At 46.0% G+C, this 24449-nt stretch overlaps 1 protein-coding gene across 3 annotated transcripts in view; it reads left to right on the top strand.

Moving 5' to 3' along the window:
• LOC134949271 (cytochrome P450 2A6-like) overlaps positions 1-22733 on the top strand; it is a 192714-nt gene extending 169981 nt beyond the window's left edge. For 2 of the 3 annotated variants that reach the window (XM_063937764.1, XM_063937765.1), the window contains exons 8-9: positions 1591-1732; positions 21168-22733. In XM_063937764.1, the coding sequence (XP_063793834.1) occupies positions 1591-1732; positions 21168-21352 (327 nt within the window). In that variant the 3' untranslated portion in view covers positions 21353-22733. The remainder of the gene's footprint in view (positions 1-1590; positions 1733-21167) is intronic. The other variant, XM_063937766.1, reaches the window with a different exon arrangement.
• Positions 22734-24449: the final 1716 nt, after the last annotated feature.

The raw sequence follows: 24449 nt of genomic DNA, 5'->3' as shown, positions 1-24449 counted from the left end.
CTCACACCTCACAATATTATATTTAGTCCTAAAATTTGCACAGAGGTCGCTGGATGGCTAAGCTAAGCGACCCAAGTGGCCGGCACAAACACCTGGCCATCTAGGAGTGGCACTGCAGTGTCAGACAGGATGTCAGATTTAAAAAATAGTCCCCAAACAGCGCATGATGCAAAGAAAAAAAGAGGTGCAATGAGTTAGCTGTGTGACTAAGCTAAGCGACCGAAGTGGCCGACACAAACACATGGCCCATCTAGGAGTGGCACTGCAGTTTTCTAGCGAGAGGATGAATGCTTCCATCCTCATGTGAATCTGAACCACTAGCCATGAACATAGGCCGGGGCCTCAGCCGTTCCTTGCCACTCCATGTCGTAAATGGCATATTGGCAAGTTTACGCTTCTCATCAGACGCTTTTAATTTTAGTAGTATACTTGACGACACAGAGGTAGAGCAATGGACTACTGTACCATACTGCTATATAAGTACTAGTGGTCACAGCAAAATTCTGCACTGTCCTCCTACTATATACTGCGCACAACTAAAATGCAGCACAGGTATGTGGTTCTCCAAGTACCAGCTTGCGGGGGAGGCTTGCAGGGACTTGTAGTTCTTGTGCAAAAAACAATATTCTTTTATTTTCCACTTGGCTATCAGCCCCCCATCCGCAGCCCATGGATGGGGGGGACAGCCTTTGGCTTCACCCCTGGCCCTTGGGTGGCTGGAGGGGGGGACCCCTTGCTTTAAGGGGTTCCCACTCCTCCAGGGTACCCCGGTCAGGGATGACTAGTTAGTGATTTAATGCCAGGGCCGCAGGGACCTATATAAAAGTGTCCCCCGGCTGTGGCATTATCTCTTTGACTAGTGGAGCCCGGTGCTGGTGTAAAAAATACGGGGGACCCCTACGCTTTTTGTCCCCCGTACTTTTTGCACCAGGACCAGGCGCAGAGCCCGGTGCTGGTTGTTTAAATATGGGGGAACCCCAGTAATTTTTTTCCTCATATTTTTTCAACCAGGACCGGCTCAAAGAGCCCGAGGCTGGTTTTGCTTAGGAGGAGGGACCCCACGCATTTTTATTTCCAACTTTTACACTATTTCCCACCCCTTCCCACTGATAACCATGCACGGATCTCATGGATCCGTGCATGCCTATCAGAACACGGTAAAAAAAAGCAGGTCTGTTTTGAAACTGCTTTTTTTTACGATTTGTATTTTTTCACGGCAGTGTTTGGCTATTGCCGGCAGTGTTTGTGAAATACACTTTTTAGTAAATTACCGAGTTGTATCAAAAAACAGCCGTATTTGACCGATGGTGTATTCATTCGTATTTTTTTTCTTTGACTTCAAAAAAAATACGAATGCCCTCATCACTGCCGAGATTTGAGTTTAGTAAATTCCAGAGATGACACTTTGAAGAAAAAACACCATCTCGGTCAAAATCGGGATCTTAGTAAATATAACCCCATATGTCTGTGTCATTGTACATTATTTGGAGTGGCATGAGGATTTCTAGGAGTTATGCATGAGAACCATTACAAAATGTATTCCACATAGGTTCTGTATAATAGTAATTCATGTTGTGTTATTTCTTTCAGGGCACAGATGTCATTCCCATGTTGACAACAGTCTTACAGGACCCAGCAGAGTTTGAGACTCCTGGTGAATTCAACATTAACCATTTCTTGGATGAGAGTGGCAAATTTAAGAAAATAAATGGATTTCTACCATTTTCTACAGGTCTGAAAAATGATAATAGTTAGCAATAGATAGATAGTGTCATTGTCACAAATTGTCACAAATTAACACTCACTTGGACATGCTTGACATGAATGTGACAAATGGTTAATTAAAAGCAACTACTTACTTGGTGTGTCTTAAAATCAATAAAATCCCCATTATGTAATGCACTAATTATCCTATATAATAAAAGGCGTACACTGTTCCTCACCTCTATGGGGGAATTCAAGTGTTTTGTGTACTGGTGGCCATTAGATGGCGCCAGATGGAGCAATTCAAGTGGTGCTCCGTTCGGGCGTGCACAGCCGTTGTGCTGACATTACTGTTATGTTGTTCCATCATTTTGATGGGCTGGTAACTAGTTTTCCATATTTCTGCTGACATCGCTTTTATTTCAAGAGAATAAATCTTCAAGGAGCCTAAGTTACTACCTGCCTTCTATCACTACCATTAAACATTAGGTCAGTCAAACAAACATTAAGTCAATAATGTAGATCTGTGTAAAAGCAATGGAGTATCTTTTTCTGATTACTTTCTGAGCCAGAGATTCCTAATGAGGCATATTATAGAATATTATTTTACAAGTCACTTACAAGTCACTTACTTACAAGTGACTTACCACTTGATTTACAAATGACTTACAAGTCATTGCAAATCGTGACTGTTGTACATGGCGATTTGGAGGATAAGACATCAAGGTACCTGCAATGGGTGGAGTTTAAAAACTCATACATCCTTGGTGGCTTGGGCAGCGTGACAATTAAAATACATAAATAAAATGGGTGCCACCAACCTCCCTTTGTCTGATAGGCATTGGGTCTGGTCCCCTAGGTGTGGAGCTCCCCTTTTAGAGATAACTGGCCCAATGCTGAATAGCATTAGGTCCTTCCTTTGTCCTGAGATTTTTTTCTCAATGGTTGAATGATGACTGTAGCTGTCTTGCTGACCAGAAGCACCTCTATGGTTGATGACAGACAATTAACAGTACCTAGAATTTCCCTGAATTCATCTGGGGGGCAAGCTTTCAGCTTTGTGGCTCCGACTATATGGAACTCGCTTTCCCGCACAATTCAAGAAGCCTCCACTCTAGAATCTTTCAAAAATAAACTCGAATTACCTGTTCACCCAAGCATTTCACTAATGTCCCTTGTTAAGCTTGTTTAGAATTTTGTGATATAAAGGCAAATGTAAAGCACTTTGAGTCCTGTTTGGCCTAAAGTGCTACATAAATAACATTATTATTTATTAATATAATTTATTACATATAAACATAGTGTCCAAAACAGGCTCTCACTAACTTGCCTGGCCGCGTTTTGTCCCATTTGTCCCGCAGCATCAGGGCTGCACAGGGACGGACTCGCGCTATCAGAAGCGCTTTCACCTCTGCCGTGGTGACTGGGTTCATCCTCAATAGCCGCCATCATTGCTGTCAGTACCTGGGCCTCAGAGCACCGACTTTCCCACCTGCAACATTCATGGGAGCAGCCATGTTACTCCGGTCAGCTGACTTGACTGTGGACCAATCGGAATCCTGTCTGCGGTCACGTGACTCAGTTAGCCAATCCAATGCCTGTCCGGGATATAAAGCTGGTGACTTGGAGCTGCACCAGCATCACTGCTTTGTTGGCCTCTGCATGTTCAAGGCTCCTGTGGTGACTATCTGTACCAGCATGCTATACAAAGACATTAGTTATTCCAGCTGCTCTCACTGACTCTGGCTGTAGCTGAGTCTCAGCTATTCAGCCTTCCTGCCCTGCTAAGTCACCAGTGCTCAAGTATAAGCCATGTCCTGGTTCTTCAGCTATTCAAGTATCTAGAACACCAGTGCTCAAGTATAAGCCATGTCCCGGCTTTTCAGCTACCTCAGCAATTCAAGGGCCTAATTCACATCAGCAAATTTGTTATCTAATTGGCAAAACCATGTGCACCGCAGGGGGGGCATATATAACACGTGCAGAGAGCGTTAGATTTGGGTGGGGTGTGTTCACAGTGAGATCTTAATTGCAGTGTAAAAATAAAACAGCCAGTGTTTACCCTGCAGAGAAACAAAATAACCCACCCAAATCTAACTCTCCTCTGCACATCAGAGCCGGATTAAGGGGGGGGGGCCCGGGGGATACGTACCCCGGGCCCCCCTTTCCAAAAGGGCCCCCTGCTACACCGCAGATCGGATCTCTCTTCCGATCCGATCTGCGGTGCTGTGCTCCGCTCCCCGGCTCCAGAACAGATTGACATGCGGACGAGCGTCCGCATGTCAATCTGCGGTCTCCTCTCCCTCCCTGCTGTGTTGGAGGGACACAGAGCGCATCGCGCGTCTCTCCTGTGTCCCTCCCTGGCTCTCCCCCGGCCGGTCTAAGGAAGTGCCGTTCGTGAGCTCTGATTGGCTCACGAACCAGCACTTCCTGTATTAGACCAGCGGGGGAGAGCCAGGAGGGACACAGGAGAGACGAGCGATGCGCTCCGTGTCCCTGGGAACTTTTGGATCTCTGTGTATGAGGACACACAAGGAGAGCTGCTGGGAAATAAAAGAAGCTTAATATTATTTATCCCATTGCCGGATCCTCATATATATTTTTTGGACATATGAAAGTATTATAGGTAAATTAAATAAAAATTTGGACAAATTAATTACAAGCCTTTGGAAGATTAATATTAACCATCAGATGGTTGCAAATAGGAAGATTCATTAAATACTACAAAACTATGGAAGTTAATTATACATAATAATTCTTAGTAAAATATGGATTATAATTTTGTGAAAATACAGCTGTTTCAAACTAATTAAATATATTTATGTATAATACAATGCATTCCACTTTTGGATCTCTGTGTATGAGGACACACAAGGAGAGCTGCTGGGAAATAAAAGAAGCTTAATATTATTTATCCCATTGCCGGATCCTCATATATATTTTTTGGACATATGAAAGTATTATAGGTAAATTAAATAAAAATTTGGACAAATTAATTACAAGCCTTTGGAAGATTAATATTAACCATCAGATGGTTGCAAGTAGGAAGATACATTAAATACTACAAAACTATGGAAGTTAATTATACATAATAATTCTTAGTAAAATATGGATTATAATTTTGTGAAAATACAGCTGTTTCAAACTAATTAATTGCCTTTTCATAAAAAACACTCCTGAAGAAGTCGACATACGACGAAACGCGTTGAGTGTAAAAATCTTTTATTGTTTGGAAAAGTTGTTATTCAATTTTTTGGCTGTAATGAACAATAACACATTGTAAAAGTGTACATCATTTTATATCAGTATTGAAATTTAATTATTTTAGCAATAAAAAGCAATAGATGTTTTAAAGTTTAAAGGGTGTTTGTGTGATGTCATCCTCTTTTTGTCAGAAACCAATATAACCATATTAAATTGTATTATACATAAATATATTTATTTCAGTCATTAAGTGCACTCCACAGAGATATACTATTTCTTGATTTCTATTTTTGGTCTTGTTCGACAGGGGACCATCTCTGTGTAGAAGCTTGCCCCTTAATAAAATTATTGAGTACAATCAAAGGTATAGGTCCAATTTTAGAGCGCAAAAAGGATCTCTTATTCTATTCTATATATATATATATATATATATATATGTTATGCACACCAGTGCCTGCAGGAAAGTACTGGTGTCAGGACTGTTATGCACTCCAGTGCCTGCAGGAATGTACTGGTGTTTGAGCTGTTATGCAAAACAAATGGACTCACAGACAGACTAGGGAATATGACATAACGTACACAGAAGGTGGTAGGGTAACAAAATACACACAACGTGAACAGAGAAGCCCAGAGGCTAAGGAACTGGGTATCTCCCTTGTATTAGAACTGCTCAGATGTGAAAAGCAAGATGTTGTGTTTTAATACATAGAAAACCCGAAATGCTGTTAATAAGGGCAACAGCAAAACCCTAAAGGGTTACCAACGGGTGTGGCAGTAAACTCCTTGGTCAGAGATGGAATGATAGACACAAGGAGATTCTCCACAATCCTAATTCTCACTTGCAGTGCACAGGTTCGGTTTACTGCCACTAAACTGACCCCTGACACCTAGCACAGTGAGACAGGATTAGACAGGCAAGTCTTAGAATACAGCCGCAAACTTGCTAAGTTCACAGAGTAGTAACAGAACCCCAGCAAGCTAAACGACTGACTCCAGTCTTACTGCTAGGTCTGGATTGGCAGAGTGTAATACCAAATCCCCAGGCCTATTTGCAGTAAGCAACAAACAAATACAAAGCTACACAGTACTGGCTAACTTTCAGAAACTGACTAACCAACAAAGATTCAGCAGCATCTGCTTACCCTGAAAAGAGGCCTTATAAAGCAGGTGCTGTCCACGCCCCACTCAGACCTCACAGACTGTGAGCACAAAAACCAGCACCGGATCCCCTGCCATGCACAGAGCCTATAACCACTGCACAGCAAAAGACCCGAACCGGAGTATCAGCTGCGCTCAGGTTACTCCGCTAGCACTTGTCTCCCGGTTGCCATGACGACGTGGCAGCACAGGGCAGGAGACCCTAACAGTACCCCCCCTCTGACGAGGGGTCAAAGAACCCCTACCACCGGGTTTATCGGGGAACTGCGAGAAGAAAGAGCGTATCAGTCTGGGGGCATGAAGATCACAACTGCGCACCCACGACCGCTCCTCCGGGCCATACCCCTTCCAGTGCACCAAAAATGACAGCCGACCCCGAACCACCTTGGAGTCAAGAATCCTTTCAACAACAAACTCCCTCTGGCCACGTATCAGAAGAGGGGAAGGTCTTCCACTGGAAGAAGGATTACTAATCGCCCGTTTTAAAAGGGAACAATGAAATGTTTTATTGATACCCAAAGAACGGGGCAGATCTAACTGAAATGCCACCGGATTGATAACCCTGGTGATCTTATAAGGGCCGATGAACCGGGGGCCTAACTTATGAGATGGCTGACTCAACTTCAAATTCTTGGTAGACAACCAGACGAAGTCTCCTAATTTGAAGCTGCAGGGTCTTTTCCGCTTATCAAAAACCCTTTTGGTCACTAATGACACAGACACAAGGGCTTTCTTCACTTTCCGCCAAATACCTCTAAGGACCGAAACCACAGAGGAACCACCAGGCGTGGAGTCCAGGGGGTCAAAAGAATTGGCCTTAGGATGATGCCCATACACACAAAGGAAGGGAGAGATCCCTGTAGCAGAGTGAGCCGCGTTGTTATAGGCAAACTCCGCCATGGACAGATGAGCAACCCAGTCAGTCTGACACTTGGAGACATAACACCTGAGGAACTGCTCCAAGGACTGGTTCACCCTTTCAGTCTGCCCATTAGACTGCGGATGGTAGCCCGACGACAAGCTGACAGAAATCTGGAGATCGGAACAAAATGCCCTCCAGAATTTGGCCACAAACTGGGATCCGCGGTCAGAGACCACATCAAGTGGCAACCCGTGGAGACGCACAACATGCAGCATAAATAATTCAGACAGGCGTCTGGCCGATGGCAGCCCAACCAGTGGAACGAAGTGCGCCATCTTCGAAAACCTGTCAACGACAACCCAGATGGCTGTCATCCCCGAGGATTTGGGCAAGTCCACCACAAAATCCATTGAAATGTGGGTCCATGGCTTAGATGGGATAGAGAGTGGATGTAGTGGGCCAACAGGAACCCCTCTAGGAGTCTTATTTCGGGCACAGATGTCACATGCCCGAACCCACTGATCCACATCCTTAGCCACCGAGGGCCACCACACCGCCCTAGATAGCAACTCCCGAGTTCTGGCAATACCCGGGTGACCTGCAGACTTCTTGGCATGGAATTCCAGGAACACTCGCTGTCTTAACCTAGGAGGCACAAACAAAAGACCTACCGGAAGGTCTGGAGGAGCCTGCTCCTGTGCTCTAAGGACTAATGATAAGAGGTCCTGGGTAATGCCCACTTTAATACATGATGGGGAAACAATGGGCAACGGCTCCTCGGTGGTCTCCTGGATTGGAGCAAAACTCCGCGAGAGCGCATCAGCCTTGATGTTTTTTGACCCAGGGCGATATGTTATCAAAAAATTAAAGCGAGCAAAAAACAAAGCCCATCGTGCCTGCCTGGCATTGAGACGCTTCGCTGACTCTAAATATGCCAGATTCTTATGGTCAGTGAGAATTGAGACCACAAACTTAGCCCCCTCAAGCCAGTGTCTCCACTCCTCGAGTGCATCCTTAATAGCCAACAATTCCCGGTTACCCACGTCATAATTCATCTCGGCAGGCGAAAATTTACGGGAAAAGTAAGCACAGGGATGAAGGCGATTATCTGACACTCCCATCTGAGAAAGCACTGCCCCAATACCCATCTCAGAGGCATCCACCTCCACCACAAAAGGACGCTCTGGATCTGGGTGTCGCAGCACCTTGGCCGAAACAAATGCCCTTTTGAGACGGGCAAAAGCCGCTTTAGCCTCACAAGACCAGTGAGCAACATCCGCCCCTTTCTTAGTGAGTGCCACCAAGGGCGCCACTATAGACGAAAATCCAGCGATAAATCGTCTATAAAAATTTGCAAAGCCCAGGAAACGCTGAAGCGCCTTCAAACTAGTGGGCTGCACCCAATCCAGGACTGCCTGTACCTTGGAACCCTCCATTTGGAAACCTTCTGGGGAGATAATATATCCTAGAAATGCGATTTGCTGAACTTCAAATTCGCACTTCTCCAGCTTCGCCCCAAGCCGGTGGTCTCTGAGTTTCTGGAGGACTAAGCGTACATGCTTCCGATGTTCCTCCAGGGAATGGGAGAAGATTAGGATGTCATCTAAGTATACAACTAAGAATCTATCCAAATATTCCCTGAGCACATCATTCATGAAATCCTGGAAGACTGCCGGGGCATTACAGAGCCCAAAAGGCATCACCAAATATTCATAATGCCCCGAGTGGGTATTAAAGGCAGTCTTCCATTCATCCCCCTCTCTTATTCGGATTAGATTGTACGCACCGCGTAGGTCAATCTTAGAAAAAATGGTGGCAGTACGAAGCTGGTCAAACAAGACCGAAATGAGAGGCAGTGGGTATGAGTTTTTAATCGTGATACGGTTCAATTCCCTGAAGTCGATGCAGGGTCGCAACGAACCGTCCTTTTTACCCACGAAGAAGAACCCCGACCCAACTGGAGACTGTGAAGGTCTGATAAATCCCTTAGCCAAGTTCTCCTGAATGTACTCTGCCATAGCCTGAGTCTCAGGACGTGACAGGGAGTACAACCTGCTCTTGGGAAGCTTAGCATTTGGCAACAAATCAATGGCACAGTCATAGGAGCGATGGGGAGGTAGTACCTCTGCAACTTTTTTGGAGAACACGTCCGCAAAATCTGCATAACACCCTGGCAATCCTGGCAAACTTAGCTGCGAGAACCTGACTGGAAGGCTCAAGCAACTCCTGAAACAATCAGTACTCCAACTAAGAATCTCCCCAGAGACCCAGTCAAATTGAGGATTGTGGGCCCTTAACCAGGGTAACCCCAACACCAATGGGGCAAAAGTACAGACAGTCACATAAAAGGACAATTTTTCAGAGTGTGTGGCTCCAATAAACAAAGAAATCTGGCTAGTGCAAGAGGTAATTTTACCTTGGGATAATGGTTCCCCGTTTAACCCACAAATCTCAATTTCCGATGCCAAGGGTACTAAGGGAACAGAGTGTTTCAGGGCGAATTGGCGGTCCATAAAAACCCCGTCGGCCCCACTGTCCACAAAGGCCTCAGTCTTGACAGTTTGACCGAGGATCTTCAAAGTCACCGGAATGATAAAAGTCTTCTTGGGAAATTCTGACTTCTGGCCTGACAGGATATTTCCCATCACCCTCAGGCCCTGAAGTTTTCCGGCTTTTCTGGGCATGATACTACCACATGACCTTTATTCCCACAGTACAAACACAACCCCTGCTGTCTCCTCCGCATCTTCTCACGCGAGGAGAGGCGGGTAGCCCCAATCTGCATAGGCTCCTCGGAAAATTCCTCAGAGTCTGAGGTTCCCTTGGGAAGGAAGGAAATCTCAGTCTCCCTTTCAAGCCTACGCTCTCTCAGCCGTCTATCCACCCGGATGGATAACTGCATGAGCTGATCCAAGCTATCAGGCAAGGGATGTTGTACCAGTTGGTCCTTTATCTGGTTAGAAAGACCTCTTCGGTACTGGTGTCTCAGGGCTGGGTCATTCCACTGGGTATCATGGGCCAACCTCCGAAACTCCGTACAGTAAACCTCAACTGGCCTTCTCCCTTGCTTAAGGATCGAAATCTGAGCCTCGGCTGAGGCCGTCTTGTCAGGGTCATCATACAACATGCCCAGTGCCGTAAAAAAAGCATCAACACTTTTAAGCGACGGACAGTCAGGCTGCAACCCATATGCCCAGACCTGTGGGTCTCCTTGTAGCAAGGAAATCACTATGCCCACCCGCTGAATCTCCGACCCAGAAGACTGAGGCCTAAGCCGGAAGTATAGCTTGCAGCTCTCCTTGAAACAAAAGAACTGCGAGCGATCTCCAGAAAAACGATCCGGGAGATTTACTTTCGGCTCCTTAACCCCTGCAGGTGCTGCTGCTGCGGGAGCTCCGCCAGCAGCCTGGGAGGTGTGCATTTTAATGGACAAATCATTACATTTTTGAGTCAGGACCTGCACCTGATCAACCACCTGTTGCAACGTATTTTGAGGGGTATGCTCCATATTCCCACAAAATTTCAACAGGAGTATTGGGCTGCTGAATATGTTATGCACACCAGTGCCTGCAGGAAAGTACTGGTGTCAGGACTGTTATGCACTCCAGTGCCTGCAGGAATGTACTGGTGTTTGAACTGTTATGCAAAACAAATGGACTCACAGACAGACTAGGGAATATGACATAACGTACACAGAAGGTGGTAGGGTAACAAAATACACACAACGTGAACAGAGAAGCCCAGAGGCTAAGGAACTGGGTATCTCCCTTGTATTAGAACTGCTCAGATGTGAAAAGCAAGATGTTGTGTTTTAATACATAGAAAACCCGAAATGCTGTTGCTAAGGGCAACAGCAAAACCCTAAAGGGTTACCAACGGGTGTGGCAGTAAACTCCTTGGTCAGAGATGGAATGATAGACACAAGGAGATTCTCCACAATCCTAATTCTCACTTGCAGTGCACAGGTTCGGTTTACTGCCACTAAACTGACCCCTGACACCTAGCACAGTGAGACAGGATTAGACAGGCAAGTCTTAGAATACAGCCGCAAACTTGCTAAGTTCACAGAGTAGTAACAGAACCCCAGCAAGCTAAACGACTGACTCCAGTCTTACTGCTAGGTCTGGATTGGCAGAGTGTAATACCAAATCCCCAGGCCTATTTGCAGTAAGCAACAAACAAATACAAAGCTACACAGTACTGGCTAACTTTCAGAAACTGACTAACCAACAAAGATTCAGCAGCATCTGCTTACCCTGAAAAGAGGCCTTATAAAGCAGGTGCTGTCCACGCCCCACTCAGACCTCACAGACTGTGAGCACAAAAACCAGCACCGGATCCCCTGCCATGCACAGAGCCTATAACCACTGCACAGCAAAAGACCCGAACCGGAGTATCAGCTGCGCTCAGGTTACTCCGCTAGCACTTGTCTCCCGGTTGCCATGACGACGTGGCAGCACAGGGCAGGAGACCCTAACAATATATTAGAGATGTGCACCGGACTTTTTTCGGGTTTCGTGTTTTGGTTTTGGATTCGGTTCTGCGGCCGTGTTTTGGTTTCGGATGCGTTTTGGCAAAACCTCCCTTAAGAATTTTTGTCGTATTTGGGTGTGTTTTGGATTCGGGTGGTTTTTTTTACGAAAACCCCTCAAAAACAGCTTAAATCATAGAATTTGGGGGTCATTTTGATCCCATAGTATTATTACCCTCAATAACCATAATTTCCACTCATTTCCAGTCTATTCTGAACACCTCACACCTCACAATATTATTTTTGTCCTAAAATTTGCACCGAGGTCGCTGGATGACTAAGCTAAGCGACCCAAGTGGCCGGCACAAACACCTGGCCCATCTAGGAGTGGCACTGCAGTGTCAGACAGGATGGCAGATTAAAAAAATTGGCCCCAAAACAGCACATGATGCAAAGATAAATAAAAAAAAAGAGGTGCAAGATGGAATTGTCCTTGGGCTCTCCCACCCACCCTTATGTTGTATAAACAGGACATGCACACTTTAACAAACCCATCATTTCAGTGACAGGGTCTGCCACACGACTGTGGTTGAAATTACTGGTTAGTTTGGGCTCTCACCAAAAAAGAAGTAATCAATCTCTCCTTGCACAAACTGGCTCTACATAGGCAAGATGTCCACCTCCTCCTCATCGTCCGATTTCTCACCCCTTTCACTGTGTACATCCACCTCCTCACAGAGGGGGTGATTCCGAGTTGTTCGCTCGCTAGCTGCTTTTAGCAGCATTGCACACGCTAAGCCGCCGCCCTCTGGGAGTTTATCTTAGCTTAGCAGATTTGCGAACGAAAGATTAGCAGAATTGCAAATAGAAATTTCTTAGCAGTTTCTGAGTAGCTCGAGACTTACTCCTACACTGCGATCAGTTCAGTCAGTTTCGTTCCTGGTTTGACGTCACACACACGCCCAGCGTTCGCCCAGCCACTCCCCCGTTTCTCCAGACACTCCCGCGTTTTTCCCTGAAACGCCTGCGTTTTTCAGCACACTCCCAGAAAACGGCCAGTTTCCACCCAGAAACACCCACTTCCTGTCAATCACACTACGATCAGCAGAACGATGAAAAAACTTCGTTATGCCGTGAGTAAAATACCAAACTTTTGAGCTAATTTACTTGGCGCAGGCGCGCTGCGTACATTGCGCATGTGCAGTTTGCGACTAATCGCTCCATAGCAAAAAAAAAATAACGAGCGAATAACTCGGAATGACCCCCAGAGTATCAATTCGTCCCCACTGGAATCCACCATCACAGGTCCCTGTGTACTTTCTGGAGGCAATTGATGGTAAATGTCTCCACGGAGGAATTGATTATAATTCATTTTGATGAACATCTTCTCCACATTTTCTGGAAGTAACCTCCTACGCCGATCGCTGACAAGGTTAGCGGCTGCACTAAACACTCTTTCGGAGTACTAACTGGAGGGGGGGCAACTTAGGTAAAATAAAGCCAGTTTGTGCAAGGCCCTCCAAATTGCCTCTTTTTCCTGCCAGTATACGTCTGACATGCCTACTTGGATGCTGTCACTCATATAATCCTCCACCATTCTTTCAACGGTGATAGAATCATATGCAGTGACAGTAGACGACATGTCAGAAAACGTTGGCAGGTCCTTCAGTCAGGAATAGATGTCAGCTATCGCCCCTGACTGCCCTGCATCGCCGCCAGCGGATGGTTTTGGAAATGTTATCCTTTTCCTGGCAGCTCCAGTGGCGTGAGAAAATGAAGTAGGAGCTGTTGGCGGGTCACGTTCCGCTTGACTTGACAATTGTCTCACCAGCAGGTCTTTGAACATCTGCAGACTTGTGTCTGCTGGAAAGAGAGATACAACGTAGGCTTTAAACCTAGGGTCGAGCACGGTGGCCAAAATGTAGTGCTCTGATTTCAACAGATTGACTACCCGTGAATCCTGGTTAAGCGAATGAAGGGCTCCATCCACAAGTCCCACATGCCTAGCGGAATCGCTCCGTTTTAGCTCCTCCTTCAATCTCTCCAGCTGCTTCTGCAAAAGCCTTATGAGCGGCATGACCTGACTCAGGCTGGTAGTGTCTGAACTGACTTCACGTGTGGCAAGATCAAAGGTTTGCAGAACCTTGCACAACGTTGAAATCATTCTCCACTGCACTTGAGTCAGGTGCATTCCCCCTCCTTTGCCTATATCGTAGGCAGATGTATATTCTTGAATGGCCTTTTGCTGCTCCTCCATCCTCTGAAGCATATATAGGGTTGAATTCCACCTCGTTACCACCTCTTGCTGCAGCTGATGGCAGGACATGTTCAGGAGTGTTTGCTGGCGCTCCAGTCTTCGGCACACGGTGGCTGAATGCCGAAAGTGGCCCGCAATTTTTCGGTGCACCGAAAGCATCTCTTGCACGCCCCTGTCGTTTAACAAAAATTTGACACCACCAAATTCATTGTATGTGAAAAACATGGGACGTGCTGGAATTTGCCCACATGTAATGCACGCACAATATTGGTGGTGTTGTCCGATGTCACAAATCCCCAGGAGAGTCTAATTGGTATAAGCAAATCTGCGATGATGTTCCTCAGTTTCCGTAAGAGGTTGTCAGCTGTGTGCCTTTTATGGAAAGCGGTGATACAAAGCGTAGCCTGCCTAGGAACGAGTTGGCGTTTGCAAGATGCTCCTACTGGTGGTACCGCCGCTGCTGTTCTTGCTGCGGGATGCAATACATCTACCCAGTGGGCTGTCAAAGTCATATAGTCCTTAGTCTACCCTGCTCCACTTGTCCACATGTCCGTGGTTAAGTGGACATTGGGTACAACTGCATTTTTTAGGACACTGGTGACTTTTTTTGAGACGTCTGTGTACATTCGCGGTATCACCTGCCTAGAGAAGTGGAACCTAGATGGTATTTGGTACCGGGGACACACTACTTCAAGCAATTCTCTAAGTCCCTGTGAACTAACGGTGGATACCGGACGCACGTCTAACACCAACATAGTTGTCAAGGCCTCAGTTATCTGCTTTGCAACAGGATGACTGCTGTGATATTTCATCTTCCGCGCAAAGGACTGTTGGACAGTCAATTGCATACTGGAAGTAGTACAAGTGGTCTTCCGACTTCCCCTCTAGGATGACGATCGACTCCCAGCAGCAACAACAGCAGCGCCAGCAGCAGTAGGCGTTACACTCAAGGATCCATCGGAGTAATCCCAGTTAGGAGAGGACTCGTCAGACTTGCCAGTGACATGGCCTGCAGGACTTTTGGCGTTCCTGTCTAAGGAGGAAATTGACATTGAGGGAGTTGGTGGTGTGGTTTGCAGGAGCTTGGGTACAAGAGGAAGAAGGGATTTAGTTGTCAGTGGACTGCTTCCGCTGTCACCAAAAGTTTTTGAACTTGTCAATGACTTCTGATGAATGCACTCCAGGTGACCTATAAGGGAGGATGTTCCTAGGTGGTTAACGTCCTTACCCCTACTTATTACAGCTTGACAAAGGCAACACACGGCTTGACACCAGTTGTCCACATTTCTGTTTAAATAATTCCACACCGAAGAGGTGATTTTTTTTGTATTTTGACCAGGCATGTCAATGGCCTTACTCATCCCACGGATAACAGGGCCAATATTTACTAAGAATTCGAGTTTGTCCGATTTGTGGGGGTAATTCCAAGTTGATCGCAGCAGGAAATTTTTTAGCAGTTGGGCAAAACCATGTGCACTGCAGGGGGGGCAGATATAACATGTGCAGAGAGAGTTAGATTTGGGTGGGTTATTTTATTTCTGTGCAGGGTAAATACTGTCTGCTTTATTTTTACACTGCAATTTAGATTTCAGATTGAACTCACCACACCCAAATCTATCTTTCTCTGCACATGTTATATCTGCCCCCCCTGCAGTGCACATGGTTATGCCCAACTGCTAAAAAAAATCCTGCTGCGATCAACTTGGAATTACCCCCTGTGTTTTTTTTTTCTAAGTCCCAATCCGGGAATTCACTAAGCACCAATCTCGGCAGTGTTTGGACTATTCGTAATGGTTTGATTTGCAAAGTTCCGAAATACGAATGAATAGACCATCGGTCAAACACGGCTGTTATTTCATACAATACGGGCATTCACTATTCATTCGTATTTGGGTGTTAGTTTCTGAGTGCTCAAGTGCGGGTCTATTTTTTTTCGATTCATTTAAAAAAGCAGCAAAAAAATAGACCTGCTTTTTCTAGTCGAGTTTGGATAACCATGCACGGATCAGTGAGATCTGTGCATGGTTATCTATAGGAAAAAGTCTGTTTAGTGTAAAAATTGAAAAAAAAATTGCGTGGGGTCCCCCCTCCTAAGCATAACCAGCCTCGGGCTCTTTGAGCCGGTCCTGGTTGAAAAAATATGGGGGGGGGAATGACAGGGGTTCCCCCATATTTAATCAACCAGCACCGGGCTCTGCGGGGGAGGCTTGCTGGGACTTGTAGTACTGCTACTAAAAACAATATTCACATTTTTTTTAAAGGCTATCAGCCCCCCATCCGCAGCCCTTGGATGGGGGGGACAGCCTCGGGCTTTATCCCTGGCCCTTGGGTGGCTGGAGGGGGGGACCCCTTGATTTAAGGGGTTCCCACTCCTCCAGGGTACCCCGTCCAGGGGTGACTAGTTGGGTATGTAATGCCAGGGTTGCAGGGACCAGTATAAAAGTGTTCCCCGGCTGTGGCATTATGTACCTGGCTAGTGGAGCCCAGTGCTGGTTTCAAAAATACGGGGGACCCCTACGCTTTTTGTCCCCCGTATTTTTGGAACCAGGACCAGGGCAGAGCCCGGTGCTGGTTGATTAAATATGGGGGAACCCCTGTCATTTTGTTCCCCATATTTTTTCAACCAGGACCGGCTCAAAGAGCCCGAGGCTGGTTGTGCTTAGGAGGGGGGACCCTACGCAATTTTTTCCCGATTTTTTTAAGACTTTAATGAACTTTTTAAGGTGCTCAATGAAGCCCTGCATGGATCTCACAGATCCGGCCGGGATTCCTTGAGTTTTGTCAGGCAGTGTTTTACTCATCACTCCCGTAAAACACTGCCTGATATTATGAATCACATCGACATCGGAAAAAACGATTGTGCAAAACTCGGCAGCTTAGTGAATGATCGTATCAGGATTCAAAAAGTTGCAGTAAAATGCACCCGATACCATCCGAGTTCAAACACCCTTCAAAACGGCCAAAACACGAATCTTTGTAAATATACCCCCAGGTGTCTCCCCGGGTGCCTGATTTGAACAAACCACCTCTCCATCAGAATCCTCCTGGTCAATTTCCTCCTCAGCGCAAGCAACACCCATATCCTCATCTTGGTGTACTTCAACAGTGACATCTTCAATTTGAATATCAGGAACTGTACTGTTGGTGCTCCTTCCAGCTCTTGCAGGGGGCGTGCAAATGGTGGAAGGAGCCACCTCTTCCCGTCCAGTGTTGGGAAGGTCAGGCATCGCAAAAGATATTGAGCACTGTTCAGGTTAATAGAACTGACACTGGGCAGTGAGAACAGCACTGGACTACTGTACTGTACTACTATATACTGGTCAGTGGTCACCACAATGCAGCAATGATAATAATGAGCACAGATACTGAGTACTGTTCAGGATAATTGAACTGACACTGGGCAGCGAGAACAGCACTGGACTACTGTACTGTAATACCATATACTGGTCACCACAATGCACAATGATAATTATGAGCACAGATACTGAGCACTGTTCCGGATAATAGAACTGACACTGGGCAGCGAGAACAGCACTGGACTACTGTACTGTAATACCATATACTGGTCACCACAATGCAGGAATGATAATAATGAGCACAGATATTGAGCACTGTTCAGGATAATAGAACTGACACTGGGCAGTGAGAACAGCACTGGACTACTGTACTGTACTACTATATACTGGTCAGTGGTCACCACAATGCAGCAATGATAATAATGAGCACAGATACTGAGCACTGTTCAGGATAATAGAACTGACACTGGGCAGCGAGAACAGCACTGGACTGCTGTACTGTACTACTATATACTGGTCAGTGATCACCACAATGCAGCAATGATAAATATGAGCACAGATATTGAGCACTATTCAGGATAACAGAACTGACACGGAGCAGCAAAATACAGCAATGGACTACTGTACTGTAATACCATATACCAGTCACCATGATGCAGCAATCATAATAATGAGCACAGATACTGAGCACTGTTCAGGATAATAGAACTGACACTGGGCAGCGAGAACAGCACTGGACTACTGTACTGTACTACTATATACTGGTCAGTGGTCACCACAATGCAGCAATGATAATAATGAGCACAGATACTGAGCAATGTTCAGGATAATAGAACTGACACTGGGCAGCGAGAACAGCACTGGACTACTGTACTGTACTACTATATACTGGTTAGTGGTCACCACAATGCAGCAATGATAATAATGAGCATAGATACTGAGCACTGTTAAGGATAATTGAACTGACACGGAGCAGCAAAATACAGCAATGGACTACTGTACTGTACTACTATATATATACTGGTCTCCACAATGCAGCACTGATACTGAGCACAGATATTGAGCTGAGATTTAGCTGATATTGGGCTATTCGGGCAGAGAACGTAGCCACGTCCTCTGGCTTTCTCGACAATGCATGAGTGAAAATGGCGGCTACGCGCGGATCTTTATATGGAATCTGAATCTCGCGAGAATCCGACAGCGGGATAATGACGTTTTCCCCCGTTCGGGTTTTGCGTGAAAGGCGGGAAGAACCGAGGCTGCCTCGGACCCTTGTAAACCTTATGAAGTTCGGGGGGGTTCGGATCTCTACGAACCAAACCCGCCCATCTCTAATATATATATATATATATATATATATACATACATACATACATACATACATACATACATACATATTATAATACACTGCTCAAAAAAATAAAGGGAACACTAAAATAACACATCCTAGATCTGAATGAATGAAATATTCTTATTAAATACTTTGTTCTTTACATAGTTGAATGTGCTTACAACAAGATCACACAAAAATGATCAATGGAAATCAAATTTATTAACCCATGGAAGTATGGATTTGGAGTCACACTCAAAATTAAGGTGGAAAAACAAACTACAGGCTGATCCAACTTTGATGTAATGTCCTTAAAAATAGTCAAAATGAGGCTCAGTAGTGTGTGTGGCCTCCACGTGCCTGTATGACCTCCCTACAACGCCTGGGCATGCTACTGATGAGGTGGCGGATGGTCTCCTGAGGGATCTCCTCCCAGACCTGGACTAAAGCATCCGCCAACTCCTGGTCGATGGAGCGAGATATGATGTCCCAGATGTGCTCAATTGGATTCATGTCTGGGGAACGGGCAGGGCAGTCCATAGCATCAATGCCTTCATCTTGCAGGAACTGCTGACACACTCCAGCCACATGAGGTCTAGCATTGTCTTGCATTAGGAGGAACCCAGGGCCAACGCACCAGCATATGGTCTCACAAGGGGTCTGAGGATCTCATCCAGGTACCTAATGGCAGTCAGGCTACCTCTGGCGAGCACATGGAGGGCTGTACGGCCCCCCAAAGAAATGCCACCCACACCATTACTGACCCACTGCCAAACCGGTCATGCTGGAGGATGTTGCAGGCAGCATAACGTTCTCCTTGGCGTCTCCAGACTCTGTCACGTCTTTCACATGTGCTCAGTGAGAACCTGCTTTCATCTGTGAAGAGCACAGGGTGCCAGTGGCGAATTTGCCAATCTTGGTGTTCTCTGGCAAATGCCAAACGTCCTGAACGGTGTTGGGCTCTAAGCACAACCCCCACCTGTGGACGTCAGGCCCTCATACCTTCCTCATGGAGTCTGTTTCTGATCATTTGAGTAGACACATGCACATTAGTGGCTTTACTGGAGGTCATTTTGCAGGGCTCTGGCAGTGCTCCTCCTGTTCCTCCTTGCACAAAGGCGGAGGTAGCGGTCCTGCTGCTGGGTTGTTGGCCTCCTCCACATCTCCTGATGTACTGGCCTGTCTCCTGGTAGTGCCTCCATGCTCTGGACACTACGCTGACATACACAGCAAACCTTCTTGCTACAGCTCGCATTGATGTGACATCCTGGATGAGCTGCACTACCTGAGCCACTTGTGTGGGTTGTAGACTCCGTCACATGCTACCACTAGAGTGAAAGCACCACCAGCTTTCAAAAGTGACCAAAACATCAGCCAGAAAGCATAGGAGCTGAAAATTGGTCTGTGGTCACCACCTGCAGAACAACTCCTTTATTGGAGGTGCCCTGCTAATTGCCTATAATTTCCACCTGTTGTCTATTCCATTTGCACAACAGCATGTGAAATTGATTGTCAATCAGTGTTGCTTCCTAAGTGGACTGTTTGATTACACAGAAGTGGGATTGACGTGGAGTTATAGGCCCTACACACATGCCGATATTCTGAAAGATATGAACGATCTCGTTCATAAATGAACGAGAACTCGTTCATATCTTTCAGTGTGGAGACTCCAGCGATGAACGATGCGCGGCCCCGCGCTCGTTCATCGCTGATCTCCCGTCGGCTGTGCATGCAGGCCAATATGGACGATCTCGTCCATATTTGCCTGCACTTCAATGCAGCCGGGTGACGGGGGGAGTGAAGAAACTTCACTCCCCCCGTCACTACCCCCCCCGCCGCCGGGTTGCTCGTCGGCCGTATCGGCCGTCGGGCACCTCGGCGGCGCATCGCCGAGTGTGTAGGGCCCATTACATTGTGTTGTTCAAGTGTTCCCTTAATTTTTCTGAGCAGTGTATATATTTGATGTGATATAAGTAACAAGCATCCACAAGCGCAGTAATTATCTATTTATTGTCTTTGCCATAATTATATTAAACAACCTTGCTTCATTCCTCGGCTCCTGAGTGTTATCCCTGATACAAGCTCTAGTTTGTGTCCAGCAGTCGCTCAGAATATGACACATAGAATTTGACGGCAGATAATAACCACTTGGCCCATCTAGACTGCCATTTTTTAATCAGAATATTTCAGATATTTGATTTTCGGACATGGTAAACTCAACCTGTATTACAGGTTGAGTATCCCATATCCAAATATTCCGAAATACGGAATATTCCGAAATACGGACTTTTTTAAATGAGAGTGAGATAGTGAAACCTTTGCTTTTTGATGGCTTAATGTACACAACTTTGTTTAATACACAAAGTTATTAAAAATATTGTATTAAATGACCTTCAGGCTGTGTATATAAGGTGTATATGAAACATAAATAAACTGTGTGAATGTACACACACTTTGTTTAATGCACAAAGTTATAAAAAATATTGGCTAAAATTACCTTCAGGCTGTGTGTATAAGGTGTATATGTAACATAAATGCATTCTGTGCTTAGATATAGGTCCCATCGCCATGATATCTCATTATGGTATGCAATTATTCCAAAATATAGAAAAATCCCATATCCAAAATACCTCTTGTCCCAAGGATTTTGGATAAGGGATACTCAACCTGTACTACTATAATTATTTACATACATGCAGAGAGGATATGGAGAAATTTATAGTTTGGTTGTTGGTGGATGGGCCAATTTCAGATTACATTGCAGTGATTTCAGATTACATTGCTATGTATGGCTCATGTGCCAGATATCACCTTTGCTATTTTGTACTTTGCTTCATGAGCTTTTTTTTTTATTTTGTTTACATTTTCTGCAATATTTGTTACAGGAAAAAGATCATGTGTAGCTGAAAGTTTGGTGCGTCTGGAGCTTTTCATTTTCTTCACTGTCATCCTGCAGAAATTCACCCTGAAATCTACAGAAGACCCCAAAGACCTTAATATCTCCCCTGCGGAAAGTGGCATTGAAAGTATTCCTCCTTCCCACAAAATCATTTTCATTTCTCGTACTTAGGCTGCAGGAAGGGAGGGTTAGGGTTTGCACCCCCGGGTGGGGTAGGGGTAGGCTGCGGGCGAAGGAGGGCTGCTCTCCCCCGTCTCCCCGTGGCTCTCCCCCGTCTCCTCCACTTCTCCTCTAAACTCCCTCATGTCCCTCATCTCAACCCAACTTTTTTAATTTAGGATTGAGTTGGTTGGAAAGGGGGACAAAACGTGTCGGATTTGACCCCGTTTACGACAGAAGCACGCGTATCGGCAGCTATTCCGCCGATCCACATGCTTTCCGACAAGTCGATTTACCCAACTTGTTGGATAATTTTGGGGTGTATTGAATAGGTCGGAACCCCAATTGTCATGAGTGGTTCATTGGGGGGTATCCAATTGCAGACGATCCGTTTTCAGTTGGTGAAAATGGACGGATATTGTGATTAATGACTAATGGTTATTATTGCGGTATCCTATCACAAGCCATTTTCATTGGCTACAAATGGACAAGCGATTGAACAAAAGCACATGGGATCGCGGATTAATGCCCATTCCCATGTGTTACGTGGGCTCCGGCATCTGTTTATAGTGGATTATGCCTGAGGTACCCGAAGCATAATCAGATATAAGTGGTGGCATTGGGGAGATGGGGGGGGGATGGCCATCCGCATTGGGGCTAGTAGGATAGCCCCCGGCGACACAATTAACTATGGTTATCGACTGCAGGTAATTGGATACCCCTCATTGTCTCAGAGTGCAAAGCAGCTTTCCATAACAAATGAGGTGCAAGTTGCATATAAAATCTTCAGTATAACACATGAAATACTGTGGATACAGTACTTTCAGTTTGGAATACTGTATATTATAATAGATTTCTTTGAAGCAGTGGTTCCCAAACTTTTTTGAGTCACGGTGCCCTAGAGTATCAAAGATTCTTATTGAGATATTCAGAAAAAAAATATTCAATTCAGTAAATTGTGTTTATATATCATCCTTAGGTTCAGTTATGTGGTGAGGGACAGGAATCGCTTCTGTTTGTGTCCACATATTTTATGAGTGGAAGCCACAAGCCCTGGTATTGCCTATTACATTGATACCGTATTAAGGAGAGACTATAAATATTAGAGTGTTATAAATTACTAGGTGACTCATCGTGCCCTACGGGCGTCCTTCACACCGTAGCAAGGGGCTACGTCCCCTTAACCCTTGCACGCCCTTGGGGCGTGCAATATTTTTAATATATGGAGTATTACATCCAATCATAATTTTTTGAGTGGTTAAATATTGCATGGATAAAGGACGTGCGATGGTTAAGGGGCCATAGCCCCTTGCAATGGCATGAACAGCGCACGCAGGGCACGATGAATCGTCTATTAGGTGCTGTGGTTAGGGGAGTGGTGGGTTCAGGGGAGACGCGGATGGGGAGGAGGTGGTGGTGCTGCAGGTGGGGGAGGGGCAGTTGTGTGGGTTTCACGGGTAGGGTAGGGCCGGGTGCAGTGGTGCTGCGGGTGCGGGAGGGCTGGGTGTGGGGGTGCCGCGGGTGGAGGAGAGAATCTGGAGCCATCGTGGGTGGGGAAGGGGCGGGTGAGGGGGTGCCACGCGTGGGGAAGGGGCAGGTATGGGGGTGTAAGGGTGGTGGAGGGGTGGGTGTTGGGGTTCCACGGGTGGGGGATGGGGTCCGGAGCCACTGTGGGTGGGCGTTTACGGGGATGCCATGGGAGGGGGAGGGATGGGTGCGGGGTGCCGTGGGTGTGGGAGGGGCTGGTGTGGGTGTGCCACAGGTGGGGTAGGTGGTCCGGAGCCATCGGGGGTGGGGGAGGGGTGGCTGCGGGGGTGCCATGGATGGGAGAGGGGGATGGAGGTGCTGCGAGTGGGGGTGGTGCAGGTAATGCTTCTCCTCCTGGAAGCAGCTAAGCTGCTTACCTTTGTTGGTGCTCCTTGCAGCAGGTGTGAAGGCTCCGGTGTCCGGGGCAGGCACCGCAGCTTCCCCCCGACACCAAGTCCCTCTGCAGCTGAGTGGAGTCCAGGGAACACACAGCAGCCAAAGGGCAGAGACTCCGATTGGATGTAACCTGTGTGGGAGGGCGTTTCTCTGCCAATCAGCTGTGGTCTGGGTGTGATAGATCTGCCACTAACCCAATGAGAGCTCCTAGCAGCCATGTCCAGCGTTAGGAAATGAGTCACAGAGTCACAAATCTGGGCAAATATATAGGAGATAATGTAGGAATATCCACCATCTCCAGTTTGCTATGGGCAACATTCCATCTTAAATAGAACTCCCACCTTAGTAAATTGACCCCATTGTATATGATCCTGACATTTTGGCTTGCAACTCAATATAGTTGCATGAAAGTAGCCAGCTACAAGGTTAAGGCATATACAGCAGTGTACTTGATCAACCATTAGTGATGTATTTTGTCTTTAGCAATTCAACCACTAGAAATGAAATTGGAGGTGATTTTATTTGTTCTTAAGGATACATGCTGGTCACATGCTGGTCGGGTGTGGGATGATAGTGTCTAGTTAGACAGTCAATAGATATACACCATATGTTAGACAGACATTAGGTCGATAGGGTCAAAAGTCGACATGAAAATGGTTGACACAAAAAAGGTAGACATTTTTTTTTACATTTTTGTTGTTTGTGTGGATGGTTTTGTCATCTGGGACCCCCAATTGTAGAAAGGCATTCCCTCACCACGCTTTGGGCTCAGTGGCTCGCTACGCTCACCAGAAGGTTTATAACCAACTCTATGCCGACACGGATAGAGAATGTATGAAATATTCCAAAAACATGTAAAATTAAAAAAACCTGTGTCTACTTTTTTATGTCAACAATTTTTATGTTGTCATTTTGACCTTGTCGACCTTTTGTACTGTCTACCCTTTTTATGTCGACCTTTTGACCCTGTCAACCTAATGTCTGTCTAACATATGGTGTTTATCTATTGACTCTCTAACTAGACACTGTCTGTCTATCATCCGGATACCATGCAGGTCTACCTTATTTTTTAATCTGAGTACTTTACTCTGCTTATCCTGTTTGTACTTTCATGTCTATCCAGAGACTCTGGGGTATATTGACTAAAGTGCAGGTTTTCAGACGTGGATATGTTGCCTATAGCAAC

The sequence above is a fragment of the Pseudophryne corroboree genome, chromosome 8 (assembly GCF_028390025.1).
Source record: "Pseudophryne corroboree isolate aPseCor3 chromosome 8, aPseCor3.hap2, whole genome shotgun sequence".
Classification (NCBI taxonomy): domain Eukaryota; kingdom Metazoa; phylum Chordata; class Amphibia; order Anura; family Myobatrachidae; genus Pseudophryne; species Pseudophryne corroboree.
The sequence above is the reverse complement of the archived record's forward strand: the minus strand, read 5'-3'. Positions and strand labels throughout refer to the sequence as shown.